General features: G+C 43.5%; 1 protein-coding gene across 7 annotated transcripts in view; it reads left to right on the plus strand.

The window, feature by feature from the left end:
• Positions 1-12,131: 12,131 nt before the first annotated feature.
• The window catches only part of FBXW11 (F-box and WD repeat domain containing 11), a 124,398-nt gene continuing 119,470 nt past the window's right edge, over positions 12,132-17,059 (plus strand). Inside the window, exons 1-2 of one of the 7 annotated variants that reach the window (XM_075009484.1) lie at positions 12,163-12,206; positions 16,733-16,767. Coding sequence is in view for 3 of the 7 variants with exons in the window: in XM_075009481.1 (XP_074865582.1) it covers positions 12,162-12,206 (45 nt within the window). In the remaining 4 variants the exon portion in view is untranslated. Of the gene's footprint in view, positions 12,207-16,732; positions 16,768-17,059 lie in introns of all 7 variants that reach the window. The other 6 variants (XM_075009486.1, XM_075009481.1, XM_075009488.1 and 3 more) reach the window with 6 other exon arrangements.

The raw sequence follows: 17,059 nt of genomic DNA on the forward strand, positions 1-17,059 counted from the left end.
AGCTGCTGGAGCCAGGAGTGCTGGCTAGACAACCTGACCTGGGGTGGTAAGTCCAAGGTTCCTATGTAAACAACCACCGTGACACAAAAACAGTTTTGTCTCTCAACGGAATGGTTCCAATTAGTTTTCTCTTGCAGGAAGTGCCTCTCTCTTTTTCACATGGGTTGGCAGTTTCTGAGCATTTACTTTGTTTTACTGCTTTCCCAAGGGCTCGTAAATTGGGCCTGTTCTCCTCGCTAAGATGTAACATGAGTGGATATGACTTTGATGGATTTTGATGGCGTAAGCTGCTTTGGAAAGGCTCTGTGGAAAGCAGCATGGAGGACACAATTACATGGAGGGGTACAGAGGTGGATGAGGCCAAAGATATGACTCGAAAAATAAGGCAATTCCACATGTGAAGGGTGGACAGCCTGTGAGAGGAGTGTCTCCTTTCCAGGAAGCAGGTGTCTGTTGTTGGGGAGTGCTCAAAGTTTGCTAATGTTGCCAGGCACAAGCTGACCAGAGCAGGAGCAGCTCTAGTGCAATCCAAAGAATAGGGCCTGTTGTCTCCAAGCCAGTTTGGCTCTCAGCCTGGTATAAATGATGGGGCCACCTTCCTCACCTGCCAGTGCTTAGGATTTTCCAGACCTTATGATCTTGCCTTTGCTAACGCTTCTTTCATGCACTTTTGAAACTGCTGGTGATCCGTGGTTTGGTGGTAGGGAGACAAGGCTGTCACCTGATGGAATGACTAGTCATTAATGGGGGTGTTCTCGCTCTGTGTGTGGTTTCACTGGGGCCTCTGAGTAGTTTTTGGGGTGTGACAGAGCTCCATAACTGGCAGTGGGAGATGGGGCAGGAGAGTGTACTGCAATCTGGATCTGCTTGGTTGGCCCAGTGTGCACCAGAAGAGAATCTGGCTGTCTAGATAGTTAGACTGCCGTGTTCTCAGGACAATTAGTAAACAAAAGCTTTGTTAAGCAGCAGCTAAGCCTGGTGTAACTATGGAGTTCTTCCCACCTCAGACACTCTCATTCCACAGAATAATTCTTCTACCTTGATAGTATGAAAGTTTGGAAACTCCCAGCAAGCATTTCACTCTTACCTCCAGCTTGTACGTGAGGACAGAACTTCCCGGCCCTTGCAGCTCCAGTGTAGCAAGGGTGTGGGATAGACATTCACTAAAGCTGTCTATGCTTAGAGGGACATGTACAGAATGGGCATTATATGTGTAACAAACTGATAAACTAAATTGTAATAAGTCAGCAGGACTAGAGGGCATTCACACAAGAATTTTGAAGGAACTCATATGAACAGAAATGTTAGAAGCATAGATGAACGTCATATGTGGGGAAGAGTCCACAGGGTTTCCAAAAAGAGAAACCCACCTCACCAGTCTGCTAGAATTCTTTGGGTGGGGGCAACAACCATGCAGATATGGGGGATCCAGTGGACATAATGTACTTAGACTTCCAGAAAGCCCTCCGCAAGGTCCCTCGCCAAAGACTCAAGTCTAAAAATGAGCTATTATCTATCAAGACCTCTTGGGGTCACTATGGTTATTTCTCCACTCAAGGTGCAGTGGCAGTCAGAAAAGCTATCCAAGTATTGGAATCATGAAGAAAAGGACACATAATGTGACAGAAAATATCCTATTGCCTCTATACAAATCAAGGGTAGGCTTGCATTTTGAATACTACATACAGCTGTGGTCACCTCACCTGAAAGAAGATATATTGGCATTGGAAAAGGTTCAGAAAAGGGCAACAAAAATAAGTAGGGATATGGAGCGGCTGCCGTATGAGGAGAGTTTAATAAGACTGGAGCTTTTTAGCTTGGAAAAGATATGACTAAGGGGGCTATATGATAAGATAACCTCCATCCCTCGAGGTTTTTAAGTCCCAGCTTGACAAGGTCTTGGCTGGGATGACTTAGTGGGGGTTGATCCTGCTTGAAGTGGGGGGCTGGACTAGATGACCACCTGAGGTCCCTTGCAGTCCTAGAATTCTATGATGAGAGCTAGAAGGTCACGACTGACGTGGAGAAAGTAAATAAGGAAAATTATTTATTGTTTCCCAAAACATGAGAAGTAGGGGGGGGGTCACCAAATGAAATTAGTAGACAGCAGGTTTAAAACAAAAGGATTTCTTCACACAACCCAGAGTCAACCTGTGGAATTGTCTTCCAGGGGATGTTGGGAAGGCCAAGGTTTTGACTGGGTTTAAAGAAGAACTAAATAATGCATGGAGGATTGATCCCTAGCCTTTAGCGCCAGAGCAAGGAATGGGCAGCAGGGGAGTTGAATCACGTGATTATTTCCTGTATTGGTCATCCCCATGTGGGGCACCTGGCATTGCCCAATGGTGGCAGACAGGATATTGGGCTAGATGGACTTCTGGTCTGACCCAGGCTGCTGTGAAAAGCAGGCTGCGGTCACACTTCTCACTACGGACAGATGCGACACCCTGCAGTTGCGAGACCAGGTGAAGGCTTTGGCAGCTCTCTTTGCTGTCATGAGGTAAGACTACGGCAATGGGGAAGACAACAAGATATTACAAGGCTAAAAATAGCAATGCAGATGTGGGGGCCACTGCTGGAGAGTGTGGTGTCATGTAAAGAAGTACTCCCAGCTAAATGGGCAAGCCACACTGGATGGAATAGCGACCTAGATCCCCTGTTGTGCCAGTTTACTGCAGCAGAAGGATGGGTTTGTGCTGGGGGAAGCATGAGTCGGTTACAGCGGTTTGATATGCTGGCAGTTTCTGCACCAGCCTCAGCCAAATTTGGAGCTATGTAGGGGCTGCTTTAAATTCTTTTCCCTGGCAGTGGTCCTCCACAACCATCCTCCAGCTGGGAAGAACCAAGCTGTGGCCACAGCTCCCTTGTGTTGGAAGCAAAAGGAGAGGTGTAGCAGAAGAGCTGACTATCAGCTGTGCACTTGCTGGGAGCAACCTGTTCCCACCCCATGCTGGGGGAATCCTCAGCGGCGGAGAGTTGAACAGTCTCTGGCTCCATTTACAGCTCCAGAGTAACACAAAGGAGACACAGCAGGCCAGAAATTGGGGCCCAGTTTCTGTTAATTAGGAGATCAGTATCTCTCCAGTTCAAGTGCAGATCATGTAATCCAAAGAGGCCCCAACCACTGAAACCATTCCAATGCTCTGGGAATCCAACTCCCTTCTCCCTGCACCAGCCAGTACAGTTTTTAATCTCCTTCATAATACAGGTTATTATGGAAATTAAAGAGATGCTATAAATATGTAAAAGTATACCCAAGTCTGCTAAAAGAAATGGAATTCCTTTCCAAACTTTCCATCTGTTTGAAGGCAAGGCCTGTGGTTGCATGCCAAAAGGGGCAGTGGGGATCTGACTTCTCAAACAGCTTTGGATTTATTTTACTCTGTGGGCACTGGAAAAAGACTTGATGCAATCCAGCTCCCATTGGCTGTGTAAGAAGAGATGCTTGATGGGTTTGGTTGAACACTGCAGGGGTCTGAGAACAAGCAAGTGAGTAAATCCAGGGCAATAATCCATTAAAAAGTTCAAAAACTAGGCTGGTGGTTTTTCTTTCTCTGACCAAGATCCACAGGTGGTTTAATCCATCATTCTCCTGGTGCTCTCGCTCAAGGCATCACATGCATTTGTTTTTCTTGTGGCCTTTTTCACTTGGCATCTTAGCTACTCCCATGAACAGTTACTGTTTGCACAGCAAAACCATACAAACTATGCATTAGAAGAGTGCCTACTGAAAAGAACAAATATTTTGAGGGGGCCTGCATGTTTCCTGGCAACAGGTAAGAGACAGGAGACTAAAATCTGCATACTTATGGTAATTTAATTTCTAGCTTCCAATACATCTTACCTGCTCTCTTTCTAGGTATGTCATGTCTAAATCTTAGTCAAATCAAAGATAAAAGAACTTTGCATCTAGAGTGGGTGGGGAGATGGACTTCTGTCTCCGAATATGCAGGTACAATCCTGAGTGAATAGCCTCATCTACATGACGACTACACACATACCCATGGTTCGTTTTGATTACAGGATTTTTAAAATAGTCAGTTTCATGGTTTCAGATGTTTCTATTTGAAATGTAATGGTGAGGTCCTGATCCAAAAGGGAACCATGTGCTTGCTGCCCTTGCTTCTGCTCCATCTTCAAAGCTGGGCAATTGAAAAGCAGCAGCTGCTGGCCTGTTGCCCAGCTCTGAAGTCTGTGCTGCAGTCAGCAGCAGTGCAGAAAGGAGGGTTGCAGACTATGGGGGAGATTGCAACATTTTTGGAGGAGCAGGACGGGGGAGCAGGGCTGGCCTAAAGGGTAAGTGACCACTCGGAGCCACAGGGTCAGGTCTGTTGACCTCCTTCTTCTTCCTTCTTTGGCCAGCTCAAGGCCCCTTTAACTCTCAAGCCCTGGGACCATAGATGGGGTGGGTCAGGCTGGGGGCATGCCAGCTGGGGGCCTTTACCATGTACCAAGCAACAGTTGCTAGTCCCCATAGAACAGGGGAAGTACAGGACTTTCTCTTTGCCTGCATGGCCGCCACAGGGGCTGATTCAAACCTACCTCTGGGGACCTCCCACACTGCCGGAAGCTCTGTGGGTGCACTGGTTTCAGAGGAGGGTCTGAACTGGCCAGGACTAGCAGCTGGAGCCCAAGGCACAGTGTTAGCTCCACTCCCCTACAAAAGCCAAATTTCCTAGGGGAGATCAGATTTCATGAGCCACAATGCATTTTTCAGTTCTGCAGATTTGGTGCAGAATGTAACCAGTTGGTTCCACATAATCACAAACTCATGAGCTATGCCCTTGCCCCGCCCCATTTCCCAAATCCTCCCCACCGCCCCAGCTTTTGCAAGAGACATCACTGAGGAGTATGCTGTAGTCCACAAAGAGGCCATTGTCCTCCAGTATGATCTCTTGACGGTTGAAACTACCTTACACAGCACAACAGCATAAGTTCCACTGATCCACACATACTGGGACTCTTACTCAACCTGAAGCAACAATCGCTTTGTCACAAAAGAGCATATGTTTTGCACCTTTCACCCACAGTCTCTTCCCCGCTACAGAAATCTTGGCTCTACACTGAAAATTCTTCTGTGTAGGCAGCTCTTCTCAGAGCTGGATCAGCTAACCTGAAGTAGCTCCATTAGACATCAGATAATGTGACACTGGTAGAACCCATAAGCACTGGTGCCTTATTGTGTGCGTGATTTAGCCCCTTTCAATTCTGTCTTGTAAAGAGAAGAAAAATGTCAAACAAATGGGCAAGATTAATTTTTCTGTCAGGCTTGAGCTTTGCAGATTTAGCCTAGATATGTTGCCTAATCTAGTTATCATATGTTATATGAGATCTGTATGAGGAATAGTTAAGCAAAGAATCATAGAAGAGTAGGACTGGAAGGGACCTCAAGAGGCCATCAAGTCCAGCCCCCTGCCCTCATGGCAGGACCAAGCATTTTCTAGACCATCCCTGAAAGCCATCTATCTAACCTCTTCTTAAATAGCTCCAGTGATGGAGATTCTACCACCTCCCTTGACAATTCATTCCAGTGTTTGATCACCCTGACAGTTAGGAACTTTTTTCTAATGTTCAACCTGAACCTCCCCTTCTGCAAGTTCAGTCCATTGCCTCTTGTTCTATCCTCAGAGGCAAGGAAGAACAAGGTCCCTCCCTCTGCCTTATGACACCCTTTTAAATACCTGAAAACTGCTATCATGTCCCCCCTCAATCTTCTCTTTTCCAAACTGTTTATCCCTTAGTGTCTAGCTGGAGTTACTATGTCTATTGTAAGTCACTGGTAAGTAGAGTTATTAAAAATCTCTTCATTTTTTTCAGTGCTTTAAAAATCCATCAGCTGACGCACTGTTACCTTTCAGATAAAGTCCTGTGGCACCTTACAGACCAACAGATATTTTGGAGCATACGCTTTCTTTGCCCATGAATGCTTATGCTCTAAAATATCGGTTAGCCTATAAGGTGCCACAGGACTTCTTTTTCTTGAAGATACAAACTAACACGGCTACCTCTCTGACACCTTTCAGATAAAATGTATTTTCCTCGAAGGTGGGAGTAAACATTTTGCTTGTGCCTCTGCTACTACAATAACTTTTTATTATACCATCCTCTCACTAGCTGTATGTTTAAACAATTATTTTTCTAAAAGGTCTTACTTGCTTCTGTAGCTGCCCTTGTATTCTAGTGTAGCAATTTGTTACAGCCCAGTTGGTGACTTTTGAGCCACATCTAATCGGCTATGCATGCAATGCAAATGGAGTGTAGGGGGGGAATTCAATTTAATTTTTGTATACATTTGAGGGATACCTATATTTTTAAGTGTTTTCTGATTTCTACCAATTTAAAACTTCAGTGGGAATAATTCTGGGGCTAGGCTGAGCTAGTCAAAACACAGTGCTTCAACTTTCTCAAAGTGTCATGTTTTGATGTGGAAAGTAATTTTTTCAATATTTCAGTTTTGACCATTTTGTTCTCATTTGGAATGAAAGGAAATTTCAAAATGTCTTTCCTATGGAAGAGTTTCCTAAGTTTAGAGCAGCCCAAGAGACTAATCAAGAATGTGCTTAGACAGAAGGTGCTAAAAGAATAACATTTCTCTGACCAGTCTCCAGTCACTACTACTTATCCACAATCTCCAAGTTGCGAGATGCTTCTGCTATGATGGGCAGCATGAAAATTAACTAACATTGACACTAAAACTGTCATTATTAGACTCCGGTGTTATACATCCCATTGTATCTCCTTAGCTGTTCTGCTCTCAGTATGTATAAGGGGTTAGATCTCCTGATTTTAGCGGCAAAGAATAAGTATCTAGTAACTCTTACTTCTGTTGGCCACGTAGAGTGAACACATTTCAGAGAAAGATGAATTTCATTCCATCTTGCGCATCATAAGCAGCATCTCAGTCAGGTATACCTTTGCAAACATGCTAAAGTCGCTAAAGTCATTGGCCTTACATGCACGTCACTGATGGTATAATCTGCCTGAATGTCCTCGATTATTGGGTGTGAAGTGGAAGAAGGCTTGCCTGCAGATTCCAAGCTGAGTTTCTAGGTCTGGCTGCTAGAATAAAACTCTCACGTAGTTTGACTTATAAACTGAGCATGCCTGAACAGCAGGCGGTGCGCACTCGTACGGCCGCCGCTGACATCAGCAGAGGTGTTTGAGCTAGAATTTTGCTGGTATAAATGAGAAGGGCTGCATGCTGGGTGCCCTTTGTGAGTGCCCCATAGGTTTGGAATTCACTTCCAACTTGGTTTGCAATAGCTCAAATCTGATGACCTTTGCTCAGAGCACAGCGGTAGGCTTCTCTGTTTTCCCAGGCAGTTGAAAATAGGAGTGGGTGTGGGAGAGATAATGGTAAAGGTGGGAATTGTTTGAAGGCAGGAGGAATATTTTTGTGGAACGAGTGAATTGCTGGGCACGTTTAGTAGCATTTTTATGCTTCTAAATAAATAAAATAAATTCCTCTTGCTCCAGCAGGCCTGAAGCAGGCACTTACATCACTAAGGAGAAGATTGTACATGCTATTTTCATTTGTTCATATTTTATTTCTTAGCCATTCAAAAAACATACACGCTTCTCACTGAGGATTCTGAAGTGCACCAGCCAAGAGTTAGAGCGACTCTTTGGGGAGTCAGTTAAACAGAACTAGGAGGGGATAAAGGTATCTGAAAAGAATAACTGAAAGAACATGTAACAGTTTTTGTTTGTTTTTTCTTTATCCATACCACCAAAAATGACTTTCAGAATGAACAAGAAACATAAAAAAAAATCAGCCTCAAAGATCATTGTTAGGAAAGTACTTAGTAACTTTTATTCTAAGTGAGTTTTCACCATGACAGTGGTATCATTAAGGCTACACTGTTATAGCAGATTGCCGTTTGTGACATTTTTGCCCCTTATTTTCAATGCTTCCAGCTGCGATGAGACCCTGCTGCATCATCAGATTTCAGCCTGTGTGACCTTGGTAACCCAAAGCACCTGAGGTTTAATCACCACTTCTCTGTCGCCAGACTTATTACCATATTGTCGCGCCAAGAGTCTTTCCTCAGCCAAAGTCTGCAGATGCTTGAGCTGAACCTGTCACTTTGCATCGCCATGATGGAGCCTGTGGAGGATGATCTGAACTCCTTGCTGGCAGGCTGGCTGCCTGGAAATGGGATGCAGACACTAAGGAGTTTGGCAAATGTTTCAAAAAGCAGCTCATGACTAAGAATGCCAATGGCAGTTATTTTGATGGAGCTGTCTGGGCCACCATCCTGTGGTCAAGCAATTGAATGGCTCCTTGGAAGCATCATTTGTACCATGGGACTGCACTGCTTCTGTTTTGAGCTGTTTGTCCCCTTCTTTGTACTCTGTGGCCACCTAGACTTTTATAGTTGTTCGTATGTTGCATACCAGACCCACTCAGAACTTAAGAGCAGCGATGAGAATACAATTCAGATAAATCTGCTCAAAAAGTACAGGCCACTACCACTTGAGCTGAAGCAGGTCTCATTTCATCCAGTACAGGGTCCTGGTATATACACAAAAAGCAGTTCATTATGTAATGCCCTAATCAGACAGTTTGTTTTCAAGAGCAGGCATCTCAGAGGAGCTCAGTGCTGACATAAGTGTAATACCTTCATGTAATCTAGGACTTTGAAAACCACGGCAACTTAAAATTTCATGTCAAAAACAGGGATCTAATTCAGAATGTCCTCCTGTAAAAGCAGAGCTTGCTACCATTTGAACAAAGGAGAATACTGTTAGCGTTTAGCTGTACAGGTTGAACCTATGTAGTCTGGCAGTCTCTGGTCCAGCAACATCCTTGGTCTGGAATGATTTTAGTTATTATAGGTGTGGCCAAGTTTTCTGTGGTCCCACGAAATTTGTTTACAGCCATCAATCCTGGCTGTCAGTGGTCTGTGCTGTTGTTTAGCTCTAAATGACATCTCATTGTCTTCTAAAAGCCCAGCCAGCAAGCACTGGAAATGTTGGTAATGTTCATAAGCATAGGAATGTTTTTTTATGGTTTGTCTACTTATGTCTTTGTGCCAATGCAGTAAAATTGTGTAACTAACACTTTGTTAAAAAGACAGCTGATAAGCCTTGTCTAGGTATAGGCTTATACAGGGTATATCAGTGCAGTCATACATTATTAAGCTACATTGCAAGTGTTGTTCTGCTTATTCTCTTCAGTGAAATAAAAATAAGAAGTCCCACTTACTGCAATATTGACCTCCTGTGGTTCAGCAAATTCTCTCGTTCAGCACTAGTCAGGTCCCGAGAGTGCTGGATTAGAGAGGTTCAACCTGTATAGTTTCACAGAAATAAGCATTTCAAACTCAATCCAGTAGAAGGCAGTGCTGCACGTACATACCAGCCTGTATGTTATATGTAAAACCTGGGCTTTATCACTGTATCCTGTTGTTTAGTTTATGGGGCATCATCTTTGACATCTTGCCACTGCAACCACATGTAGAATTGTTTGCTTATTTGAATGAGACAGGTTTTAGGGGATTTTTTTGGTTTTGTTTTGAGTTCTGAATTATAGGGTGAATTGAAATGGAAAGGATTATTACCAAAAAAACAATAAGGATGAAAATGAAAAGGTTAAAAGAATGTTGAGAACTTAAATGTGACCCTCCCAGCTCTACTTTGTAAAAATAATCATTTATGAAACCTTCTGCCAATAGATTTCTAGGACCTGGTTCAAAACTCTGCACAGAAATGATGGAGATCTCAATCATTTCTGCTGCAGCCTTGTGAGAAAAGTCATCCTGAGGGAGAGGCTAGCAAAACATAAACAAAACCTGATTTTGAGGACTTCTGTGGTATTTATGTGATTCACTGGCCCTGTGCCAGCCCACTACACACAGATGAATTCCACCCCTTGTAGGTGGGATGCCAGTATTGAGAATACTGCAGTTGGAATGAAACTGATGATAGCAACAAGTTTGCACTCCTGGTGAAAAAAAGTTTATCCTTAGTTTGTGAGTGGATTTCTAATGCAAGCCCATAGATAACACCTGGAACCCTCCCACTTGCACTTGTGCTTTTGTTATGTGTAACAAGTCCCACCAACTTTTGTGTTACAGTTCTTGGTCACAGCAACCCCTCCAGTTACCCAAGCTAGCTTCTGCTTCTTTTGTACTTGGGCTGCTAGCCTTTGACAACCAAACACCTCCAGCTACAGTGGCACAGAGCCTTCCATTCCCTAGCTTCTCCCTTTCCTTTCAATACCAGCTGCCTTATATACCCCTCTGCTCAGGGAGCTCACAAGTGCCTGTCATAAGGCCTGGGTTTGCTCAGGTAGCTTCCACCACCCTTTTTAGGCAGGGCTGCCATGACAGACCTCTGGCTCAAACTCTAATCTGCCACACTGGCACTTGTAGTAGGAGCACTGAGCGTGGTAGGAAGGTGCTAAAATAGCCCCAACACTCAGGAGGAGTCACTAGATTGCAGTCCTGGTCAGTTCCTCAAGCCCTGCTGGGTGCCTGAAATTCATTGCATTTGGAGTTGGAATGAGCACACAGGGACTGTAATAATTTGTTCTGAAATATAAGAGCTTACAAGAGCAACGACACTGACAGAGGAATTTCAGTTCCCACTGACGCTGCTCAGGCCAAAGTCTGTGAGAGTCCGATGTAATTTACACTTAATCTGCCTATGACCACCTACACTATATACCACTAAGAAAAGCCAGAACACTGTCGTGCTCTTAGCTACCCAGTTCTTACTCCCTGTGATAGGTAGCTGCATGGAGATAGTTTCTGACAGGATTGAAGTGAGGGAGACTTTAAATTGGAGTCAGGAAGATTTAGGGTAGAAGAAGATAGGTCTATATGAGGATAAAAATCTATTTCTTGCTCTTTACATAGCAATGTTGAGTTGTATATTGCATTTTAATACAGTTAAAGATATAGAATCTATTATTCGGAGATACTGACCACACAGAGCTCCTGTTAATTTCAACTGCTAGCCAAGGATCCAAACCAAGTTTCAAAGTGCTTGCTATATAGACCAATATAAGTGCTACATGAGGATGTGAGACACGAAGGGAGGGAGAATAGTAAAGGGAGTGATCCTATGACATGGCAATCCTGTGGAAACCTGACGCGTTTTCTGGAGCTTGATGTTATGGTTTCCAACAGGCCTTTACAACATCCCTTATATTTTCATCTCTGTATAATAAAATTGGGAGTTTCTGAGTTTTGCAAAAAGCAGCAAGAAATGCAAATGCAGGTGAATAGTGCTTATTTGTACTAATACTAAAATTGGTACTGGGGGCGGAGCAGAGTGGGGTGCTAAGAAAACAGTGCTTTTTGTTTGAAATACGATTGCAACCCTACGTGGAATGGCTCAGGGCTGTTGTTAAGCAGGGCTCAGAAACAGCCAGGGAACCAGTGGCACAGATAGCCCACGCCATTGGCTGGAGAACAACAAGAAGTCTTGTGGCAGACTCATGCATCTGATGAAGTGGGTCTTTGCCCACGAAAGCTTATGCGCCAAAATATCTGTTAGCCTATAAGGTGCCACAGGACTTCTTGTTGTTCTCGAAGCTACAGACTAACACGGCTCCCTCTCTGACACTTGTCGCCATGGGCCAAAGTGTCTCCCCTGCCCTAGGGCAGGCCAGGCGGGTTTGTGGGTCTGACAGATCTGCCCTGGGCCGGAGAGCGCAAGGGGCTGGCGGGTCTCAGGAGGAGGGGGTTGGGCACAGACAGGCCTCATGGGCCCAGTTTTGCCCCTCATCACTTCTGCTCAGCTGAGGCAGGTGGACCATGATGCTGTGACCCCAGCACAGACTCTCGGAGGGGCCACTAGGCCTACCTCCAAAAGACTCCATCTCCCAGCATGCATCACGACCTCCTGTTTCCTCCAGCTTCCCGGAAGAGCCGGGGGCGCCTTGCCTGCTGGGCGCTGTAGTCCTTTCCTCTCGGTGTGGCGAAGGCGCCGCGGAGCTTGCCGGGAGTTGTAGGACCGTCGGCCGTTCCGGTTTGGGGGCGTTGGTGAGGCGCTTCCTGTTCCGGGCGCGCGGCGGGTGTAGCGTGCGTGCGTCCGGCGGGTTGGGGGGAGGGAGCAGCTGGCGGCGGCGGCGGCCCGAGGTCGGAGCCAGTCGGGGTTCGGTACCGCGCCGCGGGGGGGGTGGGAGGGGGCACGAGGAGCCTTCCGCCGCGATGGAGCCCGACTCGGTGATCGAGGACAAGACCATCGAGCTGATGGTGAGTGACCCCCTCCCCGGTGCCCGGGGCGCCCGCCGACCGGAACCGCCCTTCCCCCACCCCGGCGCTGCCCTCCCGGCCTTTCCCTAGGCGGTGCCCTCCGTCCCGCCGGCGGCAGGAGAGCGGCGGGGCGGGGCCGTGCCGGCCTCTGGGTCCCACGCTGGTCCAGGAGTAGGCCCGGCCGCGGGGGAGCGCGCCTGGGCCTTGGGAAAGGGGCTGGCCCCGGCCGCTGCGGCCGGGGGCGCTGGGACCAAAGCCCGTCGCGGGGGGCGGCGCCGCCTCGCCACCCGCTCCGCGTGAAGGTGACATTTGAGTCCACTGAGGCCTTGTGGAAGGTGCGAGATTGGTATCATTTCCCGTCCTTCCTTAGGCGCCTGGGGGGGCCGGGCCGGGCTGAGGGAGCCTCCCGGCCTTTTCTCAGGCTGGACCCTCAGGGCTAGCAAAACGGGCCTCCCCTTTCTTCGCTGGTGCCCTGTACTAGTCCGGCTCCTTCTACTGGCCCCAAATCCCTCCGCACCCCGTCTGGTTCATTGTTCCCCAGAATAACCTCGGCCTATCATTCATCAAATAAGCCACTCCCTCCCCAAAATCCGGGCCACCCCCCCCGATCTGAAAGCCGTCGTTCGGACAGCCAGTGAGAAGGGCCTGTGATTTTTTTTTCTCTCCTTTTGATCTGACAAGTCATTTTAAAGATTTATTGACTTCTGCAAATGATTGCTGATCTGTGTGGATTATGCGGACGTATATTGAAAAACGCTAAACAAATGCATTTTTAAATAAGATGATATTCAGCATTTAGCCATTATCCTTTTTTTGTTCATGGAGAGCCTCCTGAGATGCAGCATCCTGTTTTTTTTAACTTTCACTAGAGAATAGATCATAATGAAATAGCCTGTGCAGCCCAGGATTTTTGGATCACTTGGTTAAATTGATCACCAACCGTGTAAAAGGGTCTGCCTTAGAATGCAGAGAATTTGTAGCTTAGCACTCAGGTCTGTTTCAGCCAACCATATTTTGTAATTAATACTGCGTTTTTACAATGACTAGTGTATAAAATCTTTTTGGGAATTATTTTTGCTCCTTAAGTCTGAAGTTTGCCCTTTGTTTGAAAAGAGGTTTTTTTATTTCACTGAGCAAACATTTACTGAATTAATATATATTTTGCAGCAGCGGTAGTAAGCATTTTATGACTTGTGCAATGCAGTAAGTAAGTCTCCAAACTGCGTGTAACTTAACAAAACCTGGTTTCTGTAGTTGTTGTACAACAAGAGTAAATTTTCATGCCACAAAATTTAGGATAGTTGGCTGTGGGGCAGTGGGAGGGGGTTCTTTGTTGAAATAGTAAGATCAGTCACAAAAGGCTAGGGAAATTACAATTAGATAATATTAGGGGAATGTCTTTTTTTTTTTTTTAATTAGAAGTTGGGGAAGGTTAGAATGGATGATTAAGTGCAATATTTTGTATGTACTGCTTTGCCTGAACTAAATATTACCACCTATTAATTTAGAACTTTAATTAGAAATGTGATGGAGCACATTCTCGTTCTGTGTTGTATGGTGCCTAGTACAGTGGGGGTCTCGTCCATGAATCGGGCTCTTAAGTGTTATGCTCCATATTTACCTTGTTTCATCCATTCTGTCTGAACCATCTGGCACTATTCACCATTTAAGAGTAGGATATTGGACTAGATGGAGTGTTGTGTGAGCCAGTGTAGCCAGTTTTCTTTCAGTCATACAGTAGGTATCTAGCTATCTTGTGCATGCTTTAGCTCACTGTTGGAAGAATGCTGGGTAGGGAAAACGCAACAAATTAGCATTTTTTAGGTACTTCCACATGCTTTTAGTAATATAGTCTGAGCAAGCTACATGATTTGGGAGCCCTGTGAACTGCCTTTATAAAATTTGCACATCATGGCTAATATGTTAAATCTTGTTCTTTTACTAAGCAGAAATTCAAGATCCTTTCTGACAGTCATTTTACTGTTGAGCTTTCTGCATTGTATTAACTCATTGCTGATCATTGAAGGGTCCAGCTAAATATTGTTTTTAGTTAACTTTCTTGATCCTTGATGATTTAGTTGTCCCACATTTTTAATGTTGATGCTATCAGGATTATGTTCATGTTAATGGCTTATAATGTTGCAAACAATATCTGTTGATACCAGTCAAGACATCAGTTGGAGGAAAAAACTTGCTGTCCAAGAATGAGTTTTAGGTAGCTACAAGTAACAAAGAGTATTAAATATAAAATGTGTAAGTTGAATTCTAATGTGTGTTTTGTGCCAATAATGAGTGATTACTTACAGTAGTTGTGTACTAAAATTTAATGGGTGTTTAATCCAGGTACATAGTGTTTCACTTAACTTTCTGGGTGGTCCTTTGACAGCCTCACTTCTATTTTGGTAATTTCTGTTTTTTGGCTTTGTTGCTAACTAACAGAAGCAAATAACTATTTGGAATAATCTAATCATACCTTTGATCCATTACAGGAAATGGTGAAAAGCAATTGAGATTTTAACAAAAATACTTCAGAAGATTTGGATCTCTTGAAAGTATGATGATCTTCATGTTGTGCAATAGGAATACAATAAAATGTATAGTTGCTTAGGTAATTTATACATGGACATGCAGTGCTTGTAAAGAGTGAATGTGTGGGGCTGAAAGTCAGAGTTGCTGCTTTCTATAAAAGTAATAAAAATAGTTTGAGATGAAGGAGGAATAAATATATTTTACAGATTATTGTGTAGAAAACGGTTTATAAATGTCTACATTTTTACTTATATTTAATGCAAGTCAAGGCAGTATTAAAACATACTCTTGTCCTGAGCTAAACATTACAGTATACTGAATCTATGATCTTCATAAACGAGCATATTTTTTAACAACTTGATAATTTTTTGCCTTGATCCTCAAAGGGAATATTTAGACTTAAGATTCCGTGGAAAATTTAGATTTGTAAAGTAAGCACAAATGCTAAACAGTATGTGTAAAAGGAATAGTGAAGGTCATTTAAATAGAATAGCCAAGCTTTTTTGTCAACTGTTCTCAATGTTATCCAGCATCTCTAAAATGGAGACCACTTTTAAAACTCAAGCTTTATTTCAGTGCTTTTGCATTTCAGAATGTTTCTTGTAAGTGAAGTAAGATACAAACATTGAAATTATAAAGACAAGCTTTCTTGTTTGATATAGTAATTAATGTTTTGGTTTTGCTTACTGCTGCTTTTTGTACCTAGGCTGGGAATGAATATGTATTTGCTTATGTGTGTGCTTTTTTTTTTTTTTTTTTTTTTGCTGAAGTGTGGTGTTTTCAGTAGCAACTGGAATGTAATTCTGAGTGATTGAACTCAAGATAATGTATCAAGATGTTAATTGCATGAGCATTTCGGTACATGATGTTCTAGCTTTTAGTTGTTCGTTAGCTTGATTGCATTTATTTTAAAAAACTAATACTGGATTGGTAACGTTGATTTTTATTTGTCAAGCTACGTGTAAAATATTTTGATTTCTAAGTTGCAGCTGTTATGTTCTGGTTAAGCTTTATTGAGTGCGCTACTTAATACTCATTTAAATGTTCTGCTGGGGATCTTGGATTTTAGATAATCTTATTTTATTTTGCAGATCTTTCCACCTTGACGTATTAACTTTATGAGTACTTAATCTTGAGTGAAGATGGTTGATTATCTAGCCATGTTACTATGGGGCTTTTATGTGGCGGTAGTAGTAGCTAAAGTTGAATAGCCTTTTTCAAAGGCTTGGAGAATATACCCTGGAAATGTGAAACCTGGGATTCTAATTTGTTTCTAGATTGCAGCAGATGTGATTATGGGAATGAATCTAACATAACTGATATATCTTTAATATCAGATATCACAGGAAAGTAGTGGTTGCCCAGTTTTGGTGAAATGCATTATATAGCCTGAACACGTCTAGAAAATACATAGTGAGATAGTAATCAGAACAGATAATTGACTAGAGTAGCCCAACAGGCTTTTTTCTTTCCCTATCTTTTTTTGAACACACATTCCTTTGGATTGCACTTTGTAAAGTTAGGTAGCTTTACCCTTCCTGCACTTGCATCCTAAGAAGATATGAAAATGAGCAAACCTTTTAGCCATCTCTTTCGGTAAATGATAATTTTATCTGCATATTCTGAACGGCATGTAAACTGACTGTAATGTAACATTCAGTTTCTGTATCCTTGCAATAAAACCCGTTCTGTGGTATTCGCCTCTACTAGAAATAAATATAACAATGATTATTGATGGCAACTTACACATTTTGTTTTCTTTTTTATGAGCATCCTTTTCATTCTTGCTTCACTGTTTATTTTATCACCAAGTTTCTTAATTTGTAGCAGAAAATTTATTGGCAACTTGTGATTTGCATAATGCTTGATTGTGAAAGGAGGCACTGCAGAGGGAAATATATATGTAATATAACATGAAGTACAAGTTTGTAAGACTAATGGTGCATCTTAAGGTCTGGTTAAGGGTGGAAACACAAACTCCTTTTCTCATACCTTAGGTGTCTTGGTGGATCCATCAGCCTTGTTTACAAAGGTAGGAAGCCAAGCATGTTCAAAGATTTTTAAGTGCTGAATTTGCTGTCTTGAGCCTTTGTACAGCATCCTGGGTGTGCATGTCTCCTTTACAAACACAGGTCCCTGCCCTGAAGAGTTTATAGTCCAAATTAAATAGAATACCACAGTGGAGTCAGAGGGTTATAGAAAAATAAGGACTAGAATAAAATTAACCTAAAGGTTTGAAGAGCATCTGTTTGTCTTTAAGCAGGTGTTTTAAAAATGTATGGGTGAAACACATCCTCCTTAACAATTACTTTTATTGCCTGGAA

This window comes from Carettochelys insculpta, chromosome 15 (genome assembly GCF_033958435.1).
Source record: "Carettochelys insculpta isolate YL-2023 chromosome 15, ASM3395843v1, whole genome shotgun sequence".
In the NCBI taxonomy this organism is placed as follows: Eukaryota; Metazoa; Chordata; order Testudines; family Carettochelyidae; genus Carettochelys; species Carettochelys insculpta.